This window comes from Gavia stellata, chromosome 2 (genome assembly GCF_030936135.1).
Source record: "Gavia stellata isolate bGavSte3 chromosome 2, bGavSte3.hap2, whole genome shotgun sequence".
Lineage (NCBI taxonomy): Eukaryota > Metazoa > Chordata > Aves > Gaviiformes > Gaviidae > Gavia > Gavia stellata.
Window position 1 is genome coordinate 75831727 of NC_082595.1, and position 26586 is coordinate 75858312.

Below are 26586 nucleotides of genomic sequence, written 5' to 3' on the forward strand. Positions count from 1 at the left end.
GTGGCTTGTGCCACTTTTCTAACACATAACACCACAACTTTTTATGCTGCTCTATTCAGCTACATATTGGGAGTTAATGTTGGGTTCTCTTTCAGTCCTCTAGAGGCAAAGCACGAAGATTTGCATCGTGTCTCATTCAGAAGCACTATACCAGAGCTCTATGCACATACAACCTATACAATCTATTCCATTTTTCTTGGAAAAGGCTTTAGAAAGATCAGCATGTGTTTTAATGTCTATAAAATTCTTTCTATGCTCAATAAAGTAAATGGCTGATGGACTTGCCTTGCAAAAGGCTTGCTTCTACTCTGCAAGGGAAATCTCCAACTTCCATCACGAAAAAGGAAACTATAAATAAAACCATTTTTCTTCCTTTTAGGAACAGACCTATAAATAAGGACAGCTGTATGACAATACTGAGATCTTGCATTTCTTCCATATGGCTGAAGTAAGTGGCTATGGTGACTGAGCAAAAATGTCCTAAAAAAGAGTTTAAAAAACTTGCTCAAGTCAACAACCTAAAATAACTACATGTAACCACCCAGGTATCTCACAGTACACCACATCACACTGCAATGTTACATAGAGAGAGCAAAAAGCAACCTGACATGGGCACAACAGCAGATCACAAAGACAGGAGGTTAGGGCACTCGTTGCATCAAGTCTCCAGTGGATCCAGGCTTCTCAACTAAGGGGTGATGAAAGGCTTACTTAAGAACCTCAGCACACAGTTCATACATACAGCCCTTTGGGATTCACTGCCTAAGCAACCACAACAAATCATATCCTTCAGAGACGGAAGTGTGCTTTGAGCGCGCTGATAATCTGCTAACATTGAACTGACAGCAAAGTACCATGGCCCTGGGGACAAAAGCTTATGAGCTACTCAGCTCTTCAATTAGAGATGGTGGTAAGGGCACATGTTCAAGAGAAGCAAGACCTGGATTCAATGCCTTGTCAGCACATGGGTTCTCCAATCCAATCTTCCATCTCCCCTGGTGTGACCTTGTTATCAAATTATAGGATAAACTGGGAGATCAGCCTGCTCATATTTTATTGCTGTTATTACCCTAAATCACACAGAATAAGCGCCAGACAAGAGTAAGAAAGAAAACAAAAGGGAATGTGATCATTCCTGGAAGGAGGGCACTCTCCAAAAGGAAAAGGTCCATCTTTGTCTTCAGAATGTTGTGTCTTATTAAAAGGCTTTGCAGCACAAAAGGCATCAAGATCTGGCAGATTCAACTAGTGACACTTTCAGTGTGATCTGAATCTTTCAAGAAGAACAGTCCAAGTTCAAGTGACCATGACATACAAGCACGCTAGCTCAAGCCTAAACATATAACCAGAAAACAAATGATACATTAAAAAGAGTCCTTGCCATCATAAAAAGAAAACAAAAAGTCAAGGTTTTTAAAAAAGTTTCTCTGGTACAAGCACTTCATAAAATTCAGAAAAATTGTCACTTCAGAAGTTTGTTTTCTAAGCACATGAAAACTCGGATACAAAGCTCAGAAGAGACATCACCTCAAGCTTTCACAGCATTGAGCCTATCAAACAACATATGCACAGAGGTCACAATTTCAGCAGTTTGAAATATGTTCAAAATGACAAATTCTGACTGAATATAGACAACTAAGGAATATACTACATTTTATGTAGTTTAACTTTTTTACCTGTCTGGATTTCTGTGAAAAGCAACAAAGTATAAAATACAGGCCTAAACTAACTTAAGTGACTTACAATATTTCTTGTGTGTCTTTTTAAGCTGTCAGCCTGCAAAATCAATGATTTCTCTTGATCCAGAGCAGGAATGCTATTTTTTAAAGAATGCTAAAGAATCTTGAAACAGGCTAGATCAATTTTCAGGGGCAAGGGACTGTTTGTATCTATTGCCTTTAAGTAAGGAAGGACACCTTTCTTTCACAAACAGCTTTCCCAAGTTACATAGTAATGAAGCCTTATGTAAAAAAAATATATATATATTTATATCAATATATACACACACACAGATTCTTTGCTTTTATTCTAGCAAAGATATGTCAGAGATTTTTTTTAAACAGGCCAACTACTTATGTCCTTTCTGTCAGCAGTAAGTGTCATCTCTCAACTATACAATGAGGGTGCAATTTCTCTCCCCTGACTTTACACTACACTCATCAATCAGGGCTCCCTTAACTTTTAAAAAAAACCCAAAAAACAAAAAACAAACAACCAAAAACCTTTTAAACCAAGACATTTCCAGAGGCCAATTTATCTTATCTCAAAATAGACCGCTGAAACAGCTGGCATGAATGACTCTCAGGAGATATCCTTTCTCTAGAATAGCTCTATGAGCTACTGTAACTAGCTCAAACTTCAATACTCGTTCTTAGACATCTGAAGATTGACAATAGAAAAATCTAGCCCATTTGCACTTTTCCCCATCCCAGGAATTGTACCGAAGAGAAGGTTTCAATTACTGCTGGGATCCATTCAAAGCCCATGGCAGTCTGCTCCAGGTAGGTGCACCCTCATCTCCTTCTCACGCAGATGACAAACGCTAACCTATTTCAAGACTGAACATAATCTCAAAATCTTAAAAACGCAAAGGAAATATCAGTAAAATTAGGCAGCAATTTTTATTTATGTTCACTATATTACTTATGTTTATTTACGTTTCACTCAGAGCTATATATTCATAAACATGCTCATAGGAGCAATGCAGTCAAAGCAGCTGCTTAACTTGGCTAAAAAGAGGCCTCTGGTGGCAGTTGTGAAGTATAACTTCTCATAGTTTTCTGAAATATGTATTTTTATGACATAATTTTCTATATAGAAACAGCTACAGAAAGCAGACTAAGCAGTTACATTTGCAGTGAAAATTTTGACATATTACTGCTCATCTCCAAAGCACTAACCATTTCAGCCCAACCTTCTTCATGCCTATATCACAGTTGTCAAATTAGTCTTAAAGTTGCATGTATTTCCAGATAAGCAAAGCACCTCATTTTTAAATAGCTGCATTGAAAACTTCAGTGTTGAAGTTATTTCTAAAGATAGCAACAATTAAGTTAAGGTTATGAGACCTACTCATTCCCTGACACCAACCATGAAGGCTCCTTGATTTTTTTTAAAAATTACATAGACTGACAAGGAAAATTCACAGAAATATTTCTATATAAAAATGCAGCATTTCTTGGGTAAGCATAGGAATAAAATAAACTTGCAGAGTAAAACATGTTAGACTCGCAACTGCATACAACTTCTGTAAAATTCAATTCCTTTATTAAAGCTTCATGACACTGACCCACATGGAACATAGGGAACCCAAACGTTAGGCACAAGATTAGGAACAATCACACAGCCTACAAGAAGCTACATAAGGCTCCCTGCCTTCTAGAAAAGAGCCAGCAGACAGGAGAATCATAAAAACGTGAAGAACTGCAACAGGTATGTTAAAGTTGGTATGAAAGACGTGAACGGAGACGTGCATGTGCGGGGACTGAAAGCAGCAGCGGGCCAAGGACTAAAACAACAGCCTGTACAGATCACAAAGAACACCACTCCCAGCAGTAAAACTAGGGATGTGTTTTTACGTGAAAACCTGAAGTCCTGCTCTCCAATAAGATCACAGCACAGAATCCCATCAGCAGAGGACCACGCATCCCAGCACCAGCAGAATGGCAATAAGGTTGCAGTGTATCACATGCACCATCCTCTTCCTCTGTGTCCAACTGGACAAGGAGATGATAGACGTATTTCAAACACATATGTAATACAAGGAAAAACATAAAAACTTGGCCTGAGATTTATGGAGGCTGACATAAGCAATAGTCTGAGGCAAAGGGCAGCCTGTAGCAGCTGATGATTTGCTTATTGGTTGGACTGGAGTAAAAGCAACCCCATTATCATTTAAGAGCCCACAAAGAGGACTTAGGCAAACCAATGAACAGCCGAGGACTTTCTCTGGCATAGACAACTTTTCTACTGCTCTCTTGGTCCTTGACACTGGCATCTCAGGAAGGGAATAACAAGTCCTGTCACCAGAACTGACCCTGTAAGCCACTGACATCTGCAACAGCTGCACCAAGCAGTTCCTCTTGGGATGAGGCTACAGCAAGCAGCTACAACTATTATTTCCATCCTTCTATTTATATTGGCGATTACCTTAAAAGCTATCCAGGATGAAAATTAAGTTAAAAAGTTTCAGTGTTGCATAGTACCAAATGCAAAGCACTAATTATTTTCAGCTAAGCAAAACAGATCTACAGAAGAAGATAATTTAACATTTCTCCCATCAGACTGGTCAGCCTGCAGCCATACTAACATAAGAGCAATTCTAAAAACATTTACTATTTGGTATTTATTATAATAAATAGCTGAACTGCCTAGCCAACGTGCACTATATTTCTCTTGAAATAACTCTCTTTTAATTCTTAACAGTAAGCTCTAACAGATTTAAAGCAACAGGTCTATCTGTTCCATCTTTTTATTTATGCCACAGTTACCTTAAAAGGTGTTCAGGATGGAATATAAGCTGAAAATCTTCATGGAATATCTATTTTTAAAGTACAAATTTGCAAAACATTGTACAACTGAAGCTCTGCACTTCCTAGGCACAGCTGCATTTTTTCCTGATGGTGTTTCGGTGCAGGTCCAATCTGACGAAACAGACTTAACTGCTCTTTCAAAGAGATGCTTTATTTTCATAGAACGACAGCTCAAATCTTTAAAGAAGGAAAAAAAATTAGCTAAAAGAAATGGAATAATTTTACTTGTCCAGAAGGGACTGTAAAGGATATATTACTGCCAAAGTTTTTCTTTGTATTGATGACAACAACTCAACACATTTCATTTTTTACAGATAGAAAGTACATCCAAGTAACATGAAATTCTCTGCAAACAAATGCTGAAAACACTTCAGCTGGGAAGATCAAATTTATATGAAGCAACACATAGCTATGTGTGTAAGTTCACAACTTGTTACACATTCACAACCAGACAATAGGACACTGCCAATAGGGGATGCCCAACATGGATCTTTCCTCGCATAATCTGCTCCATCTAGTACCACTGGCAGTCCCTCAGACAAACATAACAGTAAAATTCATACTGTGCAGAAATACAAGCTTTGCCATAGGGTAGCAGACCAATGGCTCATCTTTCCCTTTAACACACTTAATCTGTTTATACTTTACCTGACCAAGAGGTGACTTAGCTGTAGATATGCTATCATATTGCCTTAAATAAGAAACTGCAGGCAGAGAAGGTATTTGATGGAATCACACACCTTTTTCAGGCCCATAGCTCTTCTCATCCCTACTGTTATCTTAACTTAGTACACTACAGTTACTAGGCCTGAGTTAACTAAGCTACAGACATCACTCAAGTTTCAAAGTGTTTTGATCAGCAGCATAAAATGAGCTAGCGTACAGAGACTGAATTAGGACCCAACGAGTTGTTAGCCACAGTCCTGTAGAACTGTGGATTTGCCAGCTTAAGGAAACTTGCAGCTCTAGTAGAAGCAGCAAGCATTCTGCTAACCCACACAACTTGTCCAAATCAAGGGATCCATTACCATAAAGTGATGGGTAAACCTTTGGCTATGCTCTAATTGTTAATGCTGTAAATAACGCAAAGACAAAAACAGCTGCAGAACCTTTCTGAGCATTGCAGTCCAAAAGCACGTTCACCAGCATTTGTACTGTTGGATGGCAGTTAGGTAGCAGCTCTTCTCTCACAGTTCTCAAGTAGCTTGACAAAAAAATGGTTTCATGGAACAGACTTCATACTAACTTTCATGAGGTAGCTATGGAAGAGACCTGTCTATGAGAGTGTTCCCAATGCAGCAATACTAACATTTATTTTGCAGAATCTAAGTTTAATCATGTATTAATAATGTTAGAAGTACCTCATCAAATGGGTAAGTGAAAAATGAAGGGAAAAAAAATGTTACAGGCACTGTAAATAATGCACACAAAAAATTGCTAATTCAGGACAACAGGAAAAAGTTAGATAATAATTGGGAGGGGGGAAATCAAGTTTTCCAGAAACAAGGTTTCACTTTAATGACCTCCCATTTGTTTGGTGAGATTTTTTTTTTTTTTAATTTCCCAAATGGCACTTTTTAAAAGTGTACGATGGGATTCTTACTTGTATTTATAAAGACTTTTGGGAAATACTCTCCCTTCCATTTCCTTTAAGGTCTTTCTTCCCAATAGCTCTTAGCTGCTGAAGAGAAACCAGTACAAGGGGGAAAAAAGGTAAGCAGACCAAGGTACATTTAAGTACAATAACCACTTCCCACGGTTTCTCAGTACATGGAAATTCAAATTCCAGTTTCAGCTGCCCAGTGCTTTGAAAGAAATTCTTTGCAAAATCAAAGACTCCCATAGAGCAGACAAGGACTTCACAGTACCCATTAATTTCAAACCTGATAGTCTGAGATTAGTAAATGCTGTCTTTTCTCCCGAGCCCAAGAATTCATATACCTTAAATCAAAACATTTATTTCTAGAAATATAGATAAACAAAACTAAGGCACATTATTGCAGACCTAAAACTAGATAAAGGTCTTGGTGTAAAAAAGCAGGAAAAAAGATATTTCACCTGATCTTTTCAGACCCAAAGACAACAAAGATGATAAAAAGAACCAGAAATCATGGAAAAGCAGTTTTCAAGCACAAGCCTGATTAAATCCTGCCCTCTGCTTCAATGCAAAGAACATGTATTCTAACATTATTTTGAACCCTGAAACATAATTGTCTTTCAATGCTAAATCAAATGTTTGGTCCATGTAATGTGCGTTTACTCTTCATATATGACACAGAACAATATATACAATACAAAGCAAAAATGTAGGCCTTTAAGTTTTTTTTAAAGAACAAAGTCGTCAATATTTGCATTTAAATTTTTGTTATTAATGGGGATTTTGGTTTGTTGTGTTTTTAAATTAATATGCATCATTTCCTTGCCTTGCAAACGGTCTCCGTATCCCAGGGTAAGATGGTCCTCAGATCAATAACTTCACAGGACACACCAAGCTTTTCTTGAGCCATTGCTGCCACCTCTTTGATCACATGTACCTGAAAAGGCAATGTATTATCACCAAGTAAACATTTGATTTCTTTTTAAGATGTTCTAAATTATGCATACTGAATACAAGCAGTGATTTAACATATTACCTACATGTTTAGCAGAAAACTTTTTCTTCAGTAATCTAATAAGCATTCATTACTCCGTTCATTCTTCTTATTTACTATTTACATTATTCCTAGCATTTTAGCACCGCTTCAAAAACTAACTTCAATGAATAATTGCTGAAAACAAAACCGTTGCTTTCTAGAAAAGTATCTCTAGATATCTAGATATCTAGAAAATGCATCTCCAAAGCATTATCTTATGAACGGTTAGGAAAGAGAGTAAGTACCATGTAAAAAATTACTTGTAAACATCCAGTCCTGATCCCTACAATCAAAGCATACTGGCAGTAATAAGACAACATGACCATTCATTAGTCTTCCAACACAGTTTAATACCAATGTTACAAATGTTGCATTATCTGATTATTATAATTAACATTTTACTAAAACAAAAAAGTATTCCCCTGTATCAAGAGGCTTGTACTGAATTAGAATACACATTATTCACTATCCACCAGTCAATGAATGTACATAGTAGCGTATGTAAGTGTGTCAAAGTAGTTGTAAAACAATCCATATCTATTAGCATCCTTTTCATAAGGTATGCTATGATATGAACAGAAAAGAGAGCAATACTATACACATTCAAAACTGTATTCTGACACTATGTTGTACAACACTTTTAAGCAAAATGTATTGTAAGCATTGGCTTCCCTAAAACAAACATTAGCAAGCAAATGCTCCATCATGGAAAATAACTGTTATGACAACAACTCAGATTATCCTCTACAAATATCTCAGCACAAAGTATTTGCTCACGAGATATGAGGGTAAAAAAGAATTTCTTGACATGATGTTGTCAATAAACTCTGATGTTTTCCTTATTGTTAGAACATTTCATAATACAGGTTTGGACTGAGGCAGATGACCTCCATCGAGCAACTCCTAGGCATAGGTAAGGTGTTGGAGGCCAAGGACCATCCCCAATAAGCAATTTGGATGAGGCCATCTTGGTCTGGAAGGCAACAGAATTTAACATTATGGACACGGTCAGGCAGTGTCAGTTGCCTGAGGGTCAGAGAGCAGTACTAAATTCTACGTAGAGTGAAAATCTATGCTGAAGCAAGATGATGAAGGATTTAAACATGCATCTACATAATGCGAATATGAATAGCTAAATACCAAAGGACTACTTTAAAAGATAAATCAATGCAAGTATTGTAATAATAAAAAGAAAATATAGCTTGCAGTGGTTTTGTTTAAATTTCTAATACATCTGTGGCTGTAATAAGAGGGTTTGAGAATTTTCAACATGACACATGGGACGGATGTTTTTGCTGTTTCTCTGATGTGTAAGTGAGAATGTTTACCTAGTTTACAGGCAATAAGGATTAGTTAATGACCATAAAACACTGAGCATAACTGGAGAGGAACTAAAAGCCTTTACTGCCCCTCATTAGTACCACCCAGTAAAGCATGCATCAGACAACCCCACCAGAGCAGCAGCTGCCAAGCAACTACCTAACGTCCAAAATCATATGAGAAGTAACCAGTAAGTACATGCAGTCACTTTGCCTATTGACAATAAACTCTGGATTGGTTGCACATTTAGCAATCAAGTTCCAAGTTTATGTACGCAGCCTGCAAACACCCTCAGCACAAACTCACTGAACATATTTGATCTGCAGAAGCCTGACACATCCAGAAAATGCTGGAAGTACTGTGTATGCACTAAGCATCTGTCCCCACGCTGTATTTTACAGCCACACCCATGGTTTGGTCAGCTCCTAAATTTCGATTTGGGCTGCACATCTTTCCTATTACTACTCACATCAATAGAACCGCCTGTCTTAACACTTGGCCTACATTTTCCAAGCTCCAAAGCACATGGAGTGACATCCTTCAAAAAAACTAAATCCTCTCTGCACTACTGCCTACTGGGTAAACTCAGGATATTATTAAATCTCCATAGCCAGCTTTCAAGCCATTACTTCATCATATTCCCAAAAACTGAATTGATAAACACTAAGATTTCATCCAAATGGAGCAAAAATTTGCACTTTCAAAAGGGAACACGAAGAACTATAGAAATTGTTTTCTACTGGAGAAACGAGTACATGTAAAGGTATTGAAGCGGTCCATAATTTAATACCAGTGCAAAGAATCAAAGCCTAGTAGGAATAACTATAGATATAAAGGATATCAAGCAGTCTGAGGACAAGGAAACAATCACAGAAAAGTACTGAAGATTACAGATTTCAAACAAAAAAAAACCAAACAACAAAAGGTACAACCCCAGAGATCAATTTAATACTCTTGTGATGAAAGTTATAACACTCTCTCCTCTAAAAGCTTCTCAGATATAATTAGGCCAGGAAAATAGCAATTTCTTAACTATAGATTAAAGGCAATAAAAAGATTTTTCTGGTAATTCCAAACCAGACTCAAATTTCTGTTCTATAATTCTTGAAAACAAACATGTATTTTCTTACCAGATTTTTCAACATTTGCACATGTTAATTTGGGGGGGCGGAGCGGGGGGAGGTGTCTAATCATGTTCTTGAACAGCTTTGAAATGTAACTAACTGTTAGAATCAAAACTACATCAATCCCTATTTGTATTAAATGTTCAGTGGATTTTAACTCTATGTATAAAGGGAAACCCAAACTGAAGTTTTTTAAATCATGCAGTAAAAATCTACACTCTTTTTTCAGCATACTACTTTGAACTCTCCTTTCCCATTGCTTTTCTCAGAGTCACATGTCACTGCCCTATTCTTAAATATGTCACTTCCATAATCACGGATAAATCATTAACCTCAGACACAGGTACCTCTTCCACATTTCCAGAGTCAGCTTCAACCAAAAATGAGTAAAAACTTACACAATAAAAAGCAGGTTTCATATAAATATAAACATTGGCAATCATTTCTTCAAGCATATAGTGATGGAAGATACCCACAGTTTATTGTCTGGCACTTGAGCCTGAATGCAACACTATTCAAACATCACCTAACCCTTAGCCTAGGCTGCTGGATGATGAATAGCTTGTAAGAGACTTACTGACCTGAGTGCCCCAAGCAACCAGTGTCACATCACTGCCCGTCTGCAGCACCTCAGCTTGAGACAGTGGAATGTTGTAGGGCTCCACAGGAACTTGTTCCACTGAATAAATAAAAACAAAGGGAAAAAATAAGCATTACATTACTTGAATAGTCAATATTACCCCATAAAAATATACACGAAAAATTTTCTTCAAAGTTAATGCCATCCAAAACTATAGACCAAAATCATGTTATTAGCCTTTATTTCAAAGGTTTAGCTGTAATTAAAAATATTTTTAATTATACTGTTAAAAACACATTCAGTGTGGTGTTTAATTTGTGTTATAAACCACAGCAGTAAGATGCACATATACACAATAATGATAGTAATAAGTCCTGGTGTACCCCAAATCAAAATATCAGCATCAGATTTGGAGACGGACACTGTTACAATTGATAAAAAAATCTGAAGTAACCACCGCAGCTAATTCTAATAAGCATCAAGAGACCCTTGAAATTATACTTCAATACTCAAGAAGAGAAGGAAAAACTATGCCAGTGCCCTCCTGATATGTGCCAATAATGATGCGCCACAGTTTTATGTCTAAATAGAGGGAAAAAGTTTTCAGAACCTACACAGAAAGTGTCAGCAAGATCTTGTGATTACAGCAGTTTTAAATTAGTCTAAATATTTTTGCTTTGGGGAAAAAAGTTATCTATTCACCAAAAATACATCACAATTAGAGATAATAGACAAAAACTAAGCATCTTGTCTTCTCTAAGACACTTAAGGTGGTTCCACTCAACTTAATACCCATTTACTAGTTTTCAGATGGAAACACATTAGGTCAGTTGTGCTAGTTTTGAATCAATGCTCCAATGCACTATACATTGACTGGTTTAATGATTAAAACTGTGATAAAAGACATCCATATATCATATTTTAAAAGAAATATTGTTTTGATCTAAAGGTGAACTTGTCTACGCACCAGCAAGTCAAATAATACTTCTTAAAATAAATTCTAGTGATAGAACTGGGGGGGGGGGGGGGGGCAGAATTGTACTCAACTCTTTCTAAATACACAAAAACAATTTATAAAGAAGGGTCTCTACTTTTCTTATTAACATAATGCATAGTTCATAAAATAGTTATTGAGTTCCTGCTGAAAAAAATTGCTTCTTGAAGTTATGATAAAGAATCCTACTGAGTGATACCAGCAGGAAAAATCAAGTGGTTTGTATTTTTCCTTCATTGGTATGGAGGATCCAATACAAGTAGACTGACCTAGGTTTCTTCCTGGCTTACAAGTTATAAACCTAACTTTTCAATAAATCAAGTAGTGAATATTTTTTTAAATTACAGCAGTTCGTTTGTTTGTTTGTTTGCCAGTAATGATATATAAATATTACAAATTTCACAGAATCACAGAATGGCTGAGGTAGGAAGTGACCTCTGGAGATCACCTAGTCCAAGCCCCCTGCTCTGAGCAAGGTCACCTACAGCTGGTTGTTCAGGGCCACGTCCAGTCGGGTTTTGAGTATTTCCATGGTCAGAGACTCCACAACCTCTCTGGGCAACCTGATCCTGTGTTCGACTACCCTCACAGTAAAAAAGTTTTTGCCTATGCTTACGTTGGAGATATCTCACTTCACCTGAACAGGCACAGAGGAGGCACACACATTAACTAAACCATTCTTCCTAAAAACAGAACAGGAACTTTTCAGCGTAATTCAAAAAATACGTGTCCATTCAATCAAGGAAAAAAGAAAAAAAATTAATTTTAAATACAAGGTGCTTTTAAACATAGCACAATATCAAATCTCTTTGCAAACTATTATATTTAATGGATTAAAATATCAGTGTCTTCCTGTAATAATTTCTTTGACTAACAAGTGGCTAAAGAAATATAGGGCAGGGAAAGAAAGAGGGGAAAGGCACACCCAGCCCTTGCTCACTGCACATTACTGGTTGACAGTAAAGCAGACCAGGCTTCTATGGATTTTGCACATTGTAAAACACTCAGGCAAAAGAAAGCAGAGATTCTGAAAGATAATGAAATCCACAACTATACTAATTGGCATTGCATAACTGTCTTTTTCATGGGATTGTCACCTACATGAAACCTGGAGAACAAGAATCTTATAAAGATGCCATCGGACCTTTGAGTGGAAACCCAGGCAACTGACATGAATGAGGTTTTGAAGTGACTGTGGGATGCACCAGAGGAAAAACTGGAAGATGTACATGATACAAAAAGAGCTCCTTCTCTGTGTAATGGTTTTATCCACTTAGGGAAATTAAATATACAATTACACAAATTAACTAATTTCTCATTATAGCTAAACCATTCTGCAACGAGATGTCCATTGGATGAGCCCATCTAGAATTCCTGACTTAAATGCAAAGTTCAGCTTGTCAAAAATTTATAGGGAAGTCCAGATTTGGCAGGATTTTATCCAAATGCCTTTGCAAAAACTCCTCCCTCCACTATCAATGATGAAAAGTAGCAAATGAAATTATTCTATGCATATTCTTCCATAATAATTAACAAAACCAGGACAACAATGTTTATACAATGCAGCCCATTCATCTATTACTGAAGGTATAAATAAAATACTTTAAATCAAATATTTCAAATACAGATTTCAAATAAATCAATTAACAAAAAGTTGTAATTATCAGAGAAAAAGGGCCATCACAAGTTAATTTTAAGAGGCTGCACCATCTGTTGCGTTTTCTAAAAGAGCAATCTGAACAGCAGAAAGAAAACACGTTTTCTCATCTTACCTGTCTTGTCTCTATAACAACCACTGATGCAAGTCGTATTTATTTCTACACCACCAATGTCATATATAGTACAATTAAATGAAACTGAAAAGGTCAAAAAACATCAGAGTAGGTTCTCCACAAGATATCTAAACCTGATAATGTCAAGGTGACTCATCTTCTCCTTTGATTCATAATCATTATCTGCTCTTGACACTGCACAGGCTGTTAACTAGTTTTTATAAATCAAAGCCTCCTTTTTCTTTTTAATTCAGGTATTTTCTTAGTATCTCTGACATTTAGTAGGATGTCACCACGGCACTTTCAATAACATTATAATCTCATAAGTTAACCAGCAACAGAATTCTATGTATGTGTACTTGTATATTTAACTCCGGACTTTTACCCAGAAAGGCTTATATTTCTTTGCTCCTTTCTAATTTTATACAAGGCAAATTAACACAGACGAAACTTCTGATGACCACTGTAAGATTATGTGGAAGGAGAGAGCATCTGCTCCCTTAAGGGTGTCTGGACAAGGATCTTTTCAATGGAAAAGGGGATAATAGGAAGAGGGAGAAGCCATAGGGAAGACACGCCGGGACACAAACCTAACCAACAATGAGGGAGGCAGTAACAAGAACCAAAACTGCTCAGTCCCACTTATTGATAAGGGTATGAGGAATGTGGGAGTCTTTCTTTCAGAAAGATTATCTGATGGAGGACCTTGTCCAATGGGATGATAAAGAAACAGAAGCTATAAACAAAATATGAAGAGACACAAACCTGAAGACAAACATAACAGAGACAAAGACAAGAAACAAACCTGGTCAGGCACACTGAGTGAAGGGCTATCAAGAAACTATAGGCAAAACAGAACTTTGCAACTAATAAGCATGCAAACCTGAGGGCCCAGAGTGTTGGAGGGGGGTGCATGGAACTACACCAGCTGATGAGGGCATGTGAAGGCGAAGGGGATTGGGGAGGAGCAAGGTGGGGAACAAACAGAAAGGTTTATAGGAGTCAGCTGCACATAAAACGGGGCCAGTCAGCATGTTTGACTGAGCCCTGTGCCTCACCATGGCGGTCAGTCCTAGCTGCTTTTGAAATCCTATCCTGTGCAGGGGTGTGTGCTGCAAGGACTAAGTGCCAGCTGCTGGTGAGAGCAGCAGGAGAAGACAAGACACTGGGCCAGCAACAGGAGTCAAAATGGGGTGCAGACACCCTGGGCCTGTGGTGTGAGCTACAGGAGCAAGTGGGGGTCTTGGCCACCAGCTGCTGGGGTGGGAGCAGAGTGTGTCCCAAACACCAGCTACTGGGAGGGACTGGAGTGAGGCAAGTGAAAGGCTCTTCTATCTCCTGTGGGAACCATGCAGGGCTGCTAGACTGGCAAAGATCATCCACTCAAGAAAAGAAAATTCCATTAGAGGAGAATGATGCTCAGATGCCTACATTAATTTTACAGATAGAAAATACTGCTTCCCATTATTGTCTTTGACACCTTAATTTTTCAGTGAAGTCCCTACACACCCACTGTAATATCAGTCATGAAGTTCTCTGCAGCAAACACGTCTATTCACATGAAGCTAGAACAAAAAAATTTTATGGTAGGGGCAATATAATTTCATTATTCAATGCCTTAGCCATCATCATGGAAATAAAGAAAATGATTTTGTGTCTGGAACAATGAGGTCCCAAATCTTGCGTGGGGTTTTATACCATATTATACTATTAATACCCTGTCTTTCTCCTAAAAACGTATCAATGTCAAAGTGGAAGTTTCTGGTAGAAATCAATAATTCCCACCTCCCAAAAAAGAAAAAAGATATAAATAAAGCAACAGAGGACATCTGATACCATTTCGTCGTCTTTTTTTTAGAAAGCCTGCATGTTCCCAGCCTTGGGGAGACCCTGTAGTATTTTGCGACACTAACGGAAAGAGACAAGAAATACATATATAGTTCAAGCTTATGTGTAAGCAAATTTCTGAATCTGTACTATCTTCTTTCTCCTGCTAGAATCAACACACTCATATGGGATATTATAAAAATTTGCCCTACTCAAAACCCAAGACAGTTGTATTTTTAAAATCCTTCTTTCCACCATTTATCCTAGCCTGGTTTATCAGGCTTGTGTCTTACTGCTGTTGCATCTGGACCAAACAAATAATCATGATGACCCTGGTCCATTTCTGAATTCACCAGACCACTTGGTTTCTATGCTGGAATTACAAGAAACCCTGACCATGGCCAGCAGCATAAGAAAGAACTCCGAGATTAATTTTCCAGGAGAAACTCCCAGACACCACTCTTCCAGTTCAAGCTGACCCAACCCACAAAGGACAGCTCAACAGTTAAGATGGTGAACTAACGATGACAGAGGGAAAGGTTTTCAGTGAAAGTAAAAGGAACATCTAAACCTTTCTGTATAACAAAATATTCTTGCTTTATAATGTAGAAATAATAAAAAGTCCACTCAAAGTTGTCTCAAAACTAAAGAAGTTACCTGTTACAATCACCCCCATCACATGTTGACACAAATGTACTATAAATTTCAGCCTAGACCACTAAACTGATCGTCTTAGAAATTTTAAGACAAAAATGTAGGTAAGGTTTCTGAAAATCAGGCCATCGGAATTTAGTAGGAAATCACAGTCTTTCAGACTCTACCAACATCATCTTGCAGCAACACTGCAGGTGGTTCTTGACCAGCACATAAACCACACTAACTGCTATTTAGGTGTCTTTACTCAAGATTTCAATCACAAGGCTGATTTATGTTCACTATATGATCCAGCAATTGCTTTACAAGTCGTTTCCTCAAACACAAAAAACCTCCCTATATTCTCAAAAGCTGTGTGATATTTATGTGCAGCCATTCATTCCACTAAGAAAGCAAGTATTTTATTAACTCTAAAAATCTGTATTTGTGACTTGTAAATACTGGGAAAAGAAATGAAAGAAAGGGTTGTTTAAAAGACACAGGAAGTTTAAACTTCCATTTTTTTCTTTGTTTAACAGGCCTTTAAGACTCAAGTTCATTTTCCAAACTATTTCATCTAAACGAAAGGTCAGGTCTTTATTGCTAAATTTCAGTAACGTCTCAAAACACACTGAACTTAAAGAATGCAATACCCTTTGGGTACATCCTACCATACCACACTAAAAATAGTTGCACTTTTAAAAATACATTGCTAATGGGAATTCTGGGTCTTTTTTGAAAATATAAAAGCAAATAAGCAGTTTCCCCAGTAAATATCCTATTTGTTCCCGAGTTATTCTGCTATTTTTTGTAGCTTTGATGTCTGCTTTCTACATCTTTCCTTTGTTATTCTTTGGTTCTCTTTTCTCAGAAGAGGATAGATTTACTAACAAAATGGATGCACTGATGGAAAAGTGCTGTTAAAAGGTCCAAAGTAAAATACAAACATTTTGTCCTTCGCTCAACTTCAGTCAACACACAGAGTCAACTTATAAATTGGATTGACGGATTCAAGCATAGTTGGTATACAAAGCTGTATGACATAGAAACGGTGAAGGTAAGTGATGGCCTGAGTTCTATTTGATCAGTTGCTCACGCAATCACTCTGCCTACCTCCACATTCAAAATTTGTTTTCATCCATTATCTGTTCTCAGTCCAGTTTTTCTAGTCCAAAGAAGTAACAAGCTAATTTTTACTACCAACTCAAGCACTATCATCTTCAAATTACTCTGTTCTTCTGTTACACATAATGATAGCTGTGAAAACTTTTTTGAACCAAAAAGTTCACTATGACTAAAACAAATGAAAAAAGCAATGGCAACCACACTTCCTGCCACACAAGATTAAAATCTAAGGGAGCAGATTTTCAAAATTTTTTAGAAATTAAGCACTCCAAAGAAATTTTAACTTTGGGAAAATGGTGATGGTGATGTTCAGTTCTTTTGGAAAAATAAAAACTGATCTGGAAACTTACTTTAGTATCTAGAGTTATCAAAAAGCAAGCAGTTTAACTTGTGTTAAATTTATATTGCAATTTGATAAAGAATAATGCCTCTTAGTTCTATTTCTTCTTTTTTTTTTTAACCCAAGACTGTACAAATCATTCCACTTCCAAAGTTAACTGAGTATGAATCAGGCTGTAAATGTTCATTTACCTTTGTAGCCAAATTTAGAGATCTTATTCAGTTTTCACAATTCCTCTAAAAACGCAACCCCCAAAACACAGCTAGAGACGAAACAAGTCAAGACTTCTGCTACAGTATTGTTTTAGCTGTGACTATCAACATATATGTGCAAAAAAAAAAGTGTTGCTTTATTGGAAAATACAGCATATAAATCTTTACCTGCAGCTCTGTAAAGTATTTTAGGTTCAAAGAATATGCATGGATTTTTGTCCTCTATGCATGACAGCAGCAGTCCTTTGGCCTGAAGAGGACTCCTCGGAATAACAACCTGTAAAAATATTTATATAGTTTCTTTAAACTGCAATTCTGCTATAAGCTTCCTCAATTAATATTAAAAACAAGGAATTATTTGCTTTAAATAAACCTATGTACAGATTGAGCAGTTCTTACAAAATGAATTAATATCAGTGCTACGTTACTAACACACACTCCAAATTTTGTATTTTATTTTGTTCATTGATGAGGTTTGAATAGTTCCCTTCATTTAAATAGATTTAAATACTAATGGACTCCCCTCCAATAAGGTAGAACTAACATCTTAACAATAACATTTTGAGGTAGAAGGAACAGAAGAAAGTCAGTCAGATTAAAAAAATATATATAAAATATATTTTAGTTCAGTAAAATTAATGTAGATTTACAACAAAAAAATTCAGCTGAGTGATCCTCAGTTGCTCGGGTAAAGATTCATCACAGCATGCCTGGAAGGTATTCAGACTTAGTCCAGTAAGTTTTGAAGACTTACAACTTTGCTTATGGTGGAAGCCTGAAATTTATTCATTTTGGAAATGAACAAATACCAAAAAATACCTGAAACTATTATCAAGCAAAGAGAAAACTAAGCAAGATGTAATCTGAATTCTTGGAAGGAAAAAGTATAATTGATTTGCCAACAGAAGAGTTAATTTTGGATGATCGAAGAGAATGTTGATTATGAACAGAAAATTACCAAATTATCACAGTTTAAATGAAAATAGAATCCGAGAGCTCAATTCCCTCAAATCAGAAGGGCCAGATGATTTACATCCCAGAGATCTCAAAGAGCTGGCACAGGCAGCATGAAGTCTACCAGCAAACATTTTTATAGCTGTGAAGTTAGAAGTGGCCCCCTCCGACTGAAAACATTAGTTGTAGCACTTGTTTAAAGGAAAAAAATCCATGTAATTACAGACATGCTAACTTACTGCCTCCAGGAGTTTCCAAGGCTTCAAAACATTTTTTGAGAGTAAGAACATTTAATTATATAAAAGTAATAGAAAATAGTCAAAACACAACCTAAATCTGCTATCACATCAAATTAACTTGATAACTGATATTTCCAAACAAGGGAGAAGCAGTCTATTAATATTTTACAAAAGCATTTGGTAACAAACACATGGGAAATTACCGAACTGATATATGTTACTAGTGTAGCTCCTTAGGGATCATTTTTAAGACAGACTTTATTTACCGTATTCATGTACAATGTTAAGTCAGAACATGGTAATGAAAACTATTCAAAAGCTGAGTCACCACCACTACAGAGAATGATACCAAAAAGACCTAGTTCACATTGAGGGTATGACTGACTAAAGCAAAAGCAAACTGAACAACACATACTGAGAAGTCACAGATTTAAGGACTACATTTTTGTTATAAATTTAGAACTCAGCAGTAGAAATTCAGATCTGAATTTATTATCTACTCAAAGGCTGACTAGGACACTATGCAGTAGAGCCCTAAAAAAGCATAATAATATAGCCAAGGAAGTGTTAGTGCTATTGCAAAAATCACTGCTAGAAACTCAGCTGGAATACTTCATGACGATATCAACTGTTTTGAAAGAAAATGAATGCCAAAAGAGCTTCAGAAAATGTTAACATCTCTTTGATAGTTTGATTTGTTTGTCTAACAAAACAAAGACTAAAGGGAAAACAATTGTTCTCTTAGTATATGAAAGGGACGATGAAGGACAGGTAGGTTAAATATACAAGTTAGTCAAGACAAATTTAGACTGGAAATGAAAAGAAAGCTTCTAGCCGTGATTGCAAATATTCTGGAGCAGTCTTACAATGGAGTGGAGAGAGTCAATACAGTAATTTTGGAAGACAGTCTGATCCATTAAGACATACATCTTCACAACAGTAGACAAAAGATACAACCATCTAGCAGTGTCCTCGTCACCCCAACAAGCCTTGTCTTAATTACTAATAATTACAGTCCTTCCCCTGAACAGCCAAAGTTGTACAAACTCCCTTTTGCTTGGGAAATCCAAACCTCACCTTAAGAAAAACACCAAATAAAAATCTTAAGTCAGGAACCTCCCACAGAGTTTACTAAGAGGGCAGTTTTGAAAACCACTCTCCCCAAAGATCAATCCTACCTTTCCTGGTGTAATTTGGAGAAAATATGCATAGATATGGGACTTTTGCAAATGCATCTTGTCATGGTTTAAGCCCAGCCGGACTAATCACCACACAGCTGCTCACTCACTCCCCTTCCTCAGCTGGACAGGAGAGAGAAAATATGAAGAAAAGGCTCATAGGTCGAGATAAGGACATAGGGAGATCACTCACCAACTACCATCATGGGCAAAACAGACTTGACTTGGGGAAATTAGTTTAATTTATTACCAATCAAAATCAGAGTAGGATAATGAGAAATAAAACCAAATCTTAAAAAAAACAACACCTTCCCCCCACCCCTCCCTTCTTCCCGGGCTCAACTTCACTCCTGAACCTCTTCCCCCCCTGAGCGGCGCAGGGGGACGGGGAATGGGGGTTGCGGTCAGTTCATCACACGTTGTTTCTGCCGCTCCTTCCTCCTCACACTCTTCCCCTGCTCCAGCGTGGGGTCCCTCCCATGGGAGACAGTTCTCCACGAACTTCTCCAACGTGGGTTCTTCCCACGGGCTGCAGTTCTTCACAAACTGCTCCAGCATGGGTCCGTTCCACGGGGTGCAGTCCTTCAGGAACACACTGCTCCAGCATGGGTCCCCCGCGGGATCGCAAGTCCTGCCAGCAAACCTGCTCCAGCGTGGGCTCCTCTCTCCACAGGTCCTGCCAGGAGCCTGCTCCAGTGTGGGCTTCCCACAGGATCACAGCCTCCTTCAGGCATCCACCTGCTCCAGCGTGGGGTCCTCCATGGGCTGCAGGTGGATATCTGCTCCCCCGTGGACCTCCATGGGCTGCAGGGGCACAGCCTGCCTCACCATGGTCTTCACCAGGGGCTGCAGGGGAATCTCTGCTCCGGCGCCTGGAGCCTCTCCTCCCCCTCCTTCTTCACTGACCTTGGTGTCTGCAGAGTTGTTTCTCTCGCATATTCTCACTCCTCTCTTCTCTGGCTGCTGCTTCCCGGTTTTTTCCCCCCTTCTTAAATATGTTATCACAGAGGCGCTACCACTGTTGCTGATTAGCTCAGCCTTAGCCAGTGGCAGATCCGTCTTGGAGCTGGCTGGCATTGGCTCTATCAGACATAGGAGAAGCTTCTAGCAGCTTCTCACAGAAGCCACCCCTGTAGCCCCCCCTGCTACCAAAGCGCTGCCACGCAAACCCAATACAGCTGTTAGTGGCAGCAACTTATTTTAGCACTTTACCCAAGGAGAAGTGAAAGAAAGTGAAAAACCAGCAAGAAGAAAGATCAGAGATAAGGGAAAAGAAATTAAATTACCTGGAGTGATCAAATAGAATTCTGACTTATTAACTTATTCAGAAGACTAAGCACAGTTGTACTAGGTTGCTATGAATTAGAAAGAGTTTTAATCACCAGAGTGGACCACTAAATCTCAGCACTTGGTTCCACATATAAAGATTTGAGATTGACCAACAAGATCAGCATAAATTAGCTAGACCTGGCATCAGTATCTTAATCATGTAAGTTATCTTGTGGTTCCATATCATAATAAACTACTCTAGTTTTTAAACAAGCTCAAGAAACCACTTGATTCATTTACCTGTCACAAGACTTTGTAGATTGTTTTTGTCTGTATCAGGAAATATTTTCAAGTTAAGAATAGGAACACCTCAGAGATCATAAAGAACACCCAAAGACAAAAATGCATTCTGTTTCTCAAATATCATGAAATAAAATGTGAATAATACAAGATTTTTTATTTAAGTAAAGAGAAAAAAAATGGCTATGGCCTCCCTGGAATGAGTAATATCTGAAGTTTTAGAACACCAAAATCATATACAGACAATTGTTTAAACAACAGATAAACAATGAACATGTGTCTTCAGCATACAAATACTGGTTTTGCTTAAGTCTTCCACATTAATCAAGCTATGAATCATTTCTCAATGGACTAGATGCCAGTTAACTCACAAGTACAAGTCCATAGACAAAAATTTACTAAGAAAAAAAATGGAGAGCTGGCAAACAGTGCTCTCTCAATCTGAGACAACTAGATCCCACCCCTCCCTCTTCTCCAGGGAAGTTATCCACCTAAGTGCTAGGAATCTTAGCATCAAGGGATGCCACCATCTCACGCAGAAAGCTTGCCTAAACTTATCGTTCAGGGAATCACAGAACAGTTGAAGTTGGCAGAGACCTCCAGAGGTCATCTGGTCCAACACCCCTGCTCATGCAGAGCCACCTAGAGCTGGTTGCCCAGGACCATGTGCAGACAACTTCTGAATACCTCCAAAGATGGAGACTCCACAGTCTCTCTGGGAAATCTGTGCCAAGTGCTTCCTTATGTTCAAATGGAACCTCTTGTGTTTGATTGTGCCCATTGCCTGTCACTGTCATTCATATAAATGAATTTGATAATGCACTTAAGATAGATGCAGAAAGAAAAAAAAAGAAGAAAGTACTATTTATTAGTGTTAGTTTTTAGTTTCTGTACTATGCTGGACACAGAACAGATGTAAAATGTATGCTTTTAGTGCAAAAAGCACACAAATACAAAATGCTATGTCTACTAAAGATTGCTTCAATAATAGCTATAAATTCTCAAACACTTAACACAGTTAAAGTTTTATAACTTGAAAACTTCTAAAAGAGTTTTTTATTAACATATTCAGATATTTTGTTGTGGACTGACTTCCATTCTTCTTCCCCTGCCTGCACCCAGACTCATTGTTTGTCAGGTCCATTAAAAAACAAAAAAAACACAATTAATCTTCATAAAATAAGATTTACTGTACCTTTATTCCTGGACAGTGAGCAAAAAAAGCTTCTGGACTTTGAGAGTGATATAGTGCACCATGACCCACACAGCCCCAGGGGGCTCTGATGGTGAGGTTTCCACAATTAAACAGATCTCCAGAGCGGTAACGATATTTTGCTGCTTCGTTAACAATCTGGGAAGATTTATATACAAAAGTAACATTCAGTCAAATACCTTTAGTTACGTGTCATTAAGCCTCTACAATACATGAGATATAACTACATCATCTGCACCATGCATGGGATACAGAGGACCAAATTAGAAGCAAAGGAGTCCTGTAAGTCAGTGGAAAGGCAAACGTTTTCCAACACAAATGAAGCAATAATTTAGTGTGTTCAAGTTAGATGCCTAGGCCTCAGGAGCTATATAACCCAGTTGCTTCCCCACTCCCATACTGTCAAACAGCCCAGTTCAAATCTGTCGTTTGTCCTGTGGACACATGGCTGACTGCAGCAGCATAGAGAAGTGAGAGATGGTGTTGGGAAGACTCAGCTAAGGAATTTAAGGCTGCTGAAGCCAACACAGCCACAAAACCAAAAATAAAAACAAACAAAGAGACATTTGCTTCAAACCACATCTTTAATTTCCATTATTTAATGAGCCTTCAAGCTGGCCTTGGTACCTTCCTGTTTACTTAAAGCATGCATAAATATTAGTAATACAGCTGTGGATATATTTGCAAAAGTTACATATTCAAACCAAGTATTAATGCTAACAGAAGAGTAATTTAAGGATTCATAAGGTTTCTTTTTACTTCTCTCAAATTTGTTAATACTAACCTGATCAAATGCTGGAAAAATGTAATCTGCAAACTGAATTTCTGCAATGGCTGTAGCACCTGCAACAGCAACTCCAATACCAAAGCCAACAATTCCTTGTTCACACAAAGGGGTGTTGAAAACTCTATCTTTACCTACAAAAACAAAAAAACAACAAAAAAAATCACAACACAATTCCTTTAACACACCAGCTCTAAGTGGAAAACATAGCTACAGAAATATTCAAGTTTTAAACAAGTCACCTGCAATTAAGCATATGGTTCTTTAGATGGGCTTTTTTAGATGTAGGAAAAATAAACATCCATTACAGGTAAAGGGTAAAGATACTTTCACTTTAATTTATAATAGCTCAGAGGAAGACAAGGAGAAACAACATGAAAGATAAGAACAGTTTCTTTAACTTACAATGTTCTTAATACTTCAAGGACAACAATTTGTTCTGATGTATATACAGATAAGCATTCATATCCCACATGCTTATATGGGAGGAATAAAGAATACTTACAAGCATTAAAAAAGCTTACAGTAAAGAAAAGTACTGTTACTTCAATTTTTTTCAGGCAGTCAAAACTAACTGTCCATACTCAAAGGCAGATGGATCTACGACAGCATCTGTATGAAAGCATACAGGCTCTTGCCCACACTCCCCGTAAGCAGTGCCCAGTCTTCCCAGTTGTCTTTCGTAAGGTAAGGCTGCGCTTACTAAAGAATTTGGTTTGTCTCCAAGGCAAGAGACAAAAGCTGTTCCTGCTGTTGGAGGCACAAGACTGCAAATCAAATATTTTGGGTTTTGTATCTTCCCCGTGGGAGTGCAAAAGTTCATTTTAGCCCTGACATATTTCTGTACCATAGTAATCTCAGATTCCAAATATGCATCAATCTAATAGATGGCTGAAGACAAAATTGTTCAGTTCATGGAATTAAAAACAAGAAGGAGGGGGAGGGAGATGAAACACCACTACAATATCCTCTATAAGACGTATTTACAATATTTGCCAGCAGTACTGCGCTCCCTCGGCAGATCAACAGGAGAACCTAGTTATGCTATTAAATTTTCCCTTTAGAACATTGGGAAATAGTAGGTTTCTATAGGAGTCCATCATGCATGAATATGCCAAGACTTCAAACTGGATGGAAAAAAGCGAGCACAATGCAACCAGTGGCTATGAAATAAATTAAACAATAACTAAATAACCACCAAATAAATAACTAAGAAGACTAAACTAATCAATTAATAATTAGGAAAGTGTTACTATGAAGACTCCTAATTTCAATAGCTGCAAGTTAATAAACTAGAGAAAGGGAAGCTAACAAAAGGTTCTAGAAAGGGATGATAAGAGGAGAGCCATTGCCCACAGCCATATTTACGATATATTAAAGGGATGCACGTTTTACAAATCTTGCAAGTACACATCTTTCATCTTCACACATCACTCAGCACAGCATTGTCACTGCTTGTACCCTGCCCACATGCTTTACCTGGTGTTTTGAGTTTCTTACTTCAAGGGTTACTTTGTTTTGGCTTGGTTTTTGGGGTTGGGTTTTTTGTTGTTGTTGTTGGTTGGTTTGGGGGCATTTTTTTGGATATATCAGTAATTAGGTTTTGGCTCTCCCTCTGCCTTCCTCTCTCTTCCCTCCACCAGCAACATGGCTAAGACAGCATTAATTTAAGGCAAGTAAAAAAATGCAATCGAATGATACTACAATGTTGGTGGTGTCAGTGAGGCTATACAAGCCAACACAAGTTCAAGGGGCTACCACAGCTGCAGGACACTCCATGATTTTGCACACAAGATAGAGGAAACATTTTCAAGCACCTTAAAGATCATCTTTGTGAGGAGAAGCACCATTTTCTCAAATCACTCATTCCAAACTTCTATGACTTCTAATCATTTTTTATAAATCAGTGTTTGAAACAAAAATCCCTGAGACTTACAGTACTTTTAAGACACATGCACACTGGGCTGCTTCTCATTTAGAAATAAATTGTCAAGAAACTTAAAATTCTTATGACTTAGAAGCCCTGCTATTGTCACTGGAGATAAAAATGTTACCACAGCTAGCTCAGTAATTAAAACTGCATTCCAGATTAACAAAATTATTGCACAGCTTTTGAAAAAAAAAGTGGGGCTTTGTTGTCTGAATATCAAACACACCCAGTATTACCCTGATCAACTCTGAATCACAGCAAAGTACTTTGCAGATCACAGAAGATTTTACAAGTAGAAAAACCTGCTAGTTCTCACTTCCAAGGCATATGAGCAAGCTGATCTCAGTAATTTTCAGATGTGGGTCATCTGTACTTTGCTTCACGTCTCCTAGGAGAAAAATAATAATTTCTGCAGGTACTGTGCTCAAAAGTTTTTCAGACTAAAAACGGCAGAGGAAATGAGAGTGGCAGTAATTTCATAGCACTGCCATTCGTTCTTTCTGGGCATTTATTTTACCAGCGTGCTGCAGTAATGCTATTAGTCTGCATATTTCTATTCTTTCTTTACTAGTACTACCAATGTGTCTGGCAATGCCACTACATAAAATCAGCCCCAGACCTGAAAGACTTTTCATTCCAAGCAGCAGAAAGACAGAATGCTCTGGGAAACCCAGAACTGATGAAGATATTTATAGAAGATGTAACTTGTTTTTATTGTCCTCCTAGTTAAGTTATACTCACTTCTGACAGACATCAATTGTGTCTTGGCTTTACTCCGAAGAATTAAGAAAAATTGGTTCAAAAAGCTTCATGCAGGAATCAACTCCTTCCTTAAGAGCTGACAAAAGGGGAAGATTTCAGTCACAGAATCACAGAATCATTAAGGTTGGAAAAGACCTGTAAGATCATCAAGTCACATCAGTACCATGCTTCTCCCACGCAGAATAAGAAACTTGGGCTTTCAGGGCTGTTTAGTCCCATTCCTACAGAGTAAACTAATCCATAGGATGAGAAGGAAAATAACGCCATGGAAAGCTGAAAGAACTTCTATAACAAGGAGAACACAAGATTATTTTTTGAACCTAGAGAGAGTGTACACTGTGTAAATTGTTCTCATTCCCGAAGGATGGCTGTAATCTCAGTTCCCAAGCTATACAGCGTCGTCTGGTGCGCTCGCTCTGCTGGCAGGCATTGTGGTCAAGGAAAAAGCAAGGTAAACCACCTATGCAAACACATAGTTGCCCCAGGCCTTACCAACATCCGTGCTTCAGATGCAATCACAAGAGCTGTCCCTGTACCTGTATCCACCTGTAAAACTATAAACAGCTGGCAAACTTCTCCTTCCCTCCTTTATATTTAATCTAGGGTGCCATGAATTAGACATCTTACTTCCTTTTTTTTTCACTGATGCATTTAAATTTCTACTATAAAACAGCTCATATTTTAATAAACTAAAAATGCATTAACATTACCAAGACATATTACACTTTCCTACTTCTTAGAAGTCTGTTGGCAGATCAATGTATTTCATTTGCTTACATGTTAATTTTGACCAGCAAAGATAACACCGGAAAAATAAGACTACAGAAGAGACGGGGGTGGGGGAGGGTGCAGGGAAGGTGAAATT

The 26586-nt window shown here is 37.7% G+C and overlaps 1 protein-coding gene across 2 annotated transcripts in view; it reads right to left on the bottom strand.

Moving 5' to 3' along the window:
• Positions 1-26586, bottom strand: part of BCKDHB (branched chain keto acid dehydrogenase E1 subunit beta) — a 130766-nt gene that overhangs the window by 79699 nt on the left and 24481 nt on the right. For both annotated transcript variants that reach the window (XM_059831160.1, XM_059831155.1), the window contains exons 4-8: positions 23030-23163; positions 22228-22383; positions 17261-17369; positions 10191-10288; positions 6956-7066 (exon numbers count right to left, since the gene is read on the bottom strand). In XM_059831160.1, the coding sequence (XP_059687143.1) occupies positions 6956-7066; positions 10191-10288; positions 17261-17369; positions 22228-22383; positions 23030-23163 (608 nt within the window). The remainder of the gene's footprint in view (positions 1-6955; positions 7067-10190; positions 10289-17260; positions 17370-22227; positions 22384-23029; positions 23164-26586) is intronic.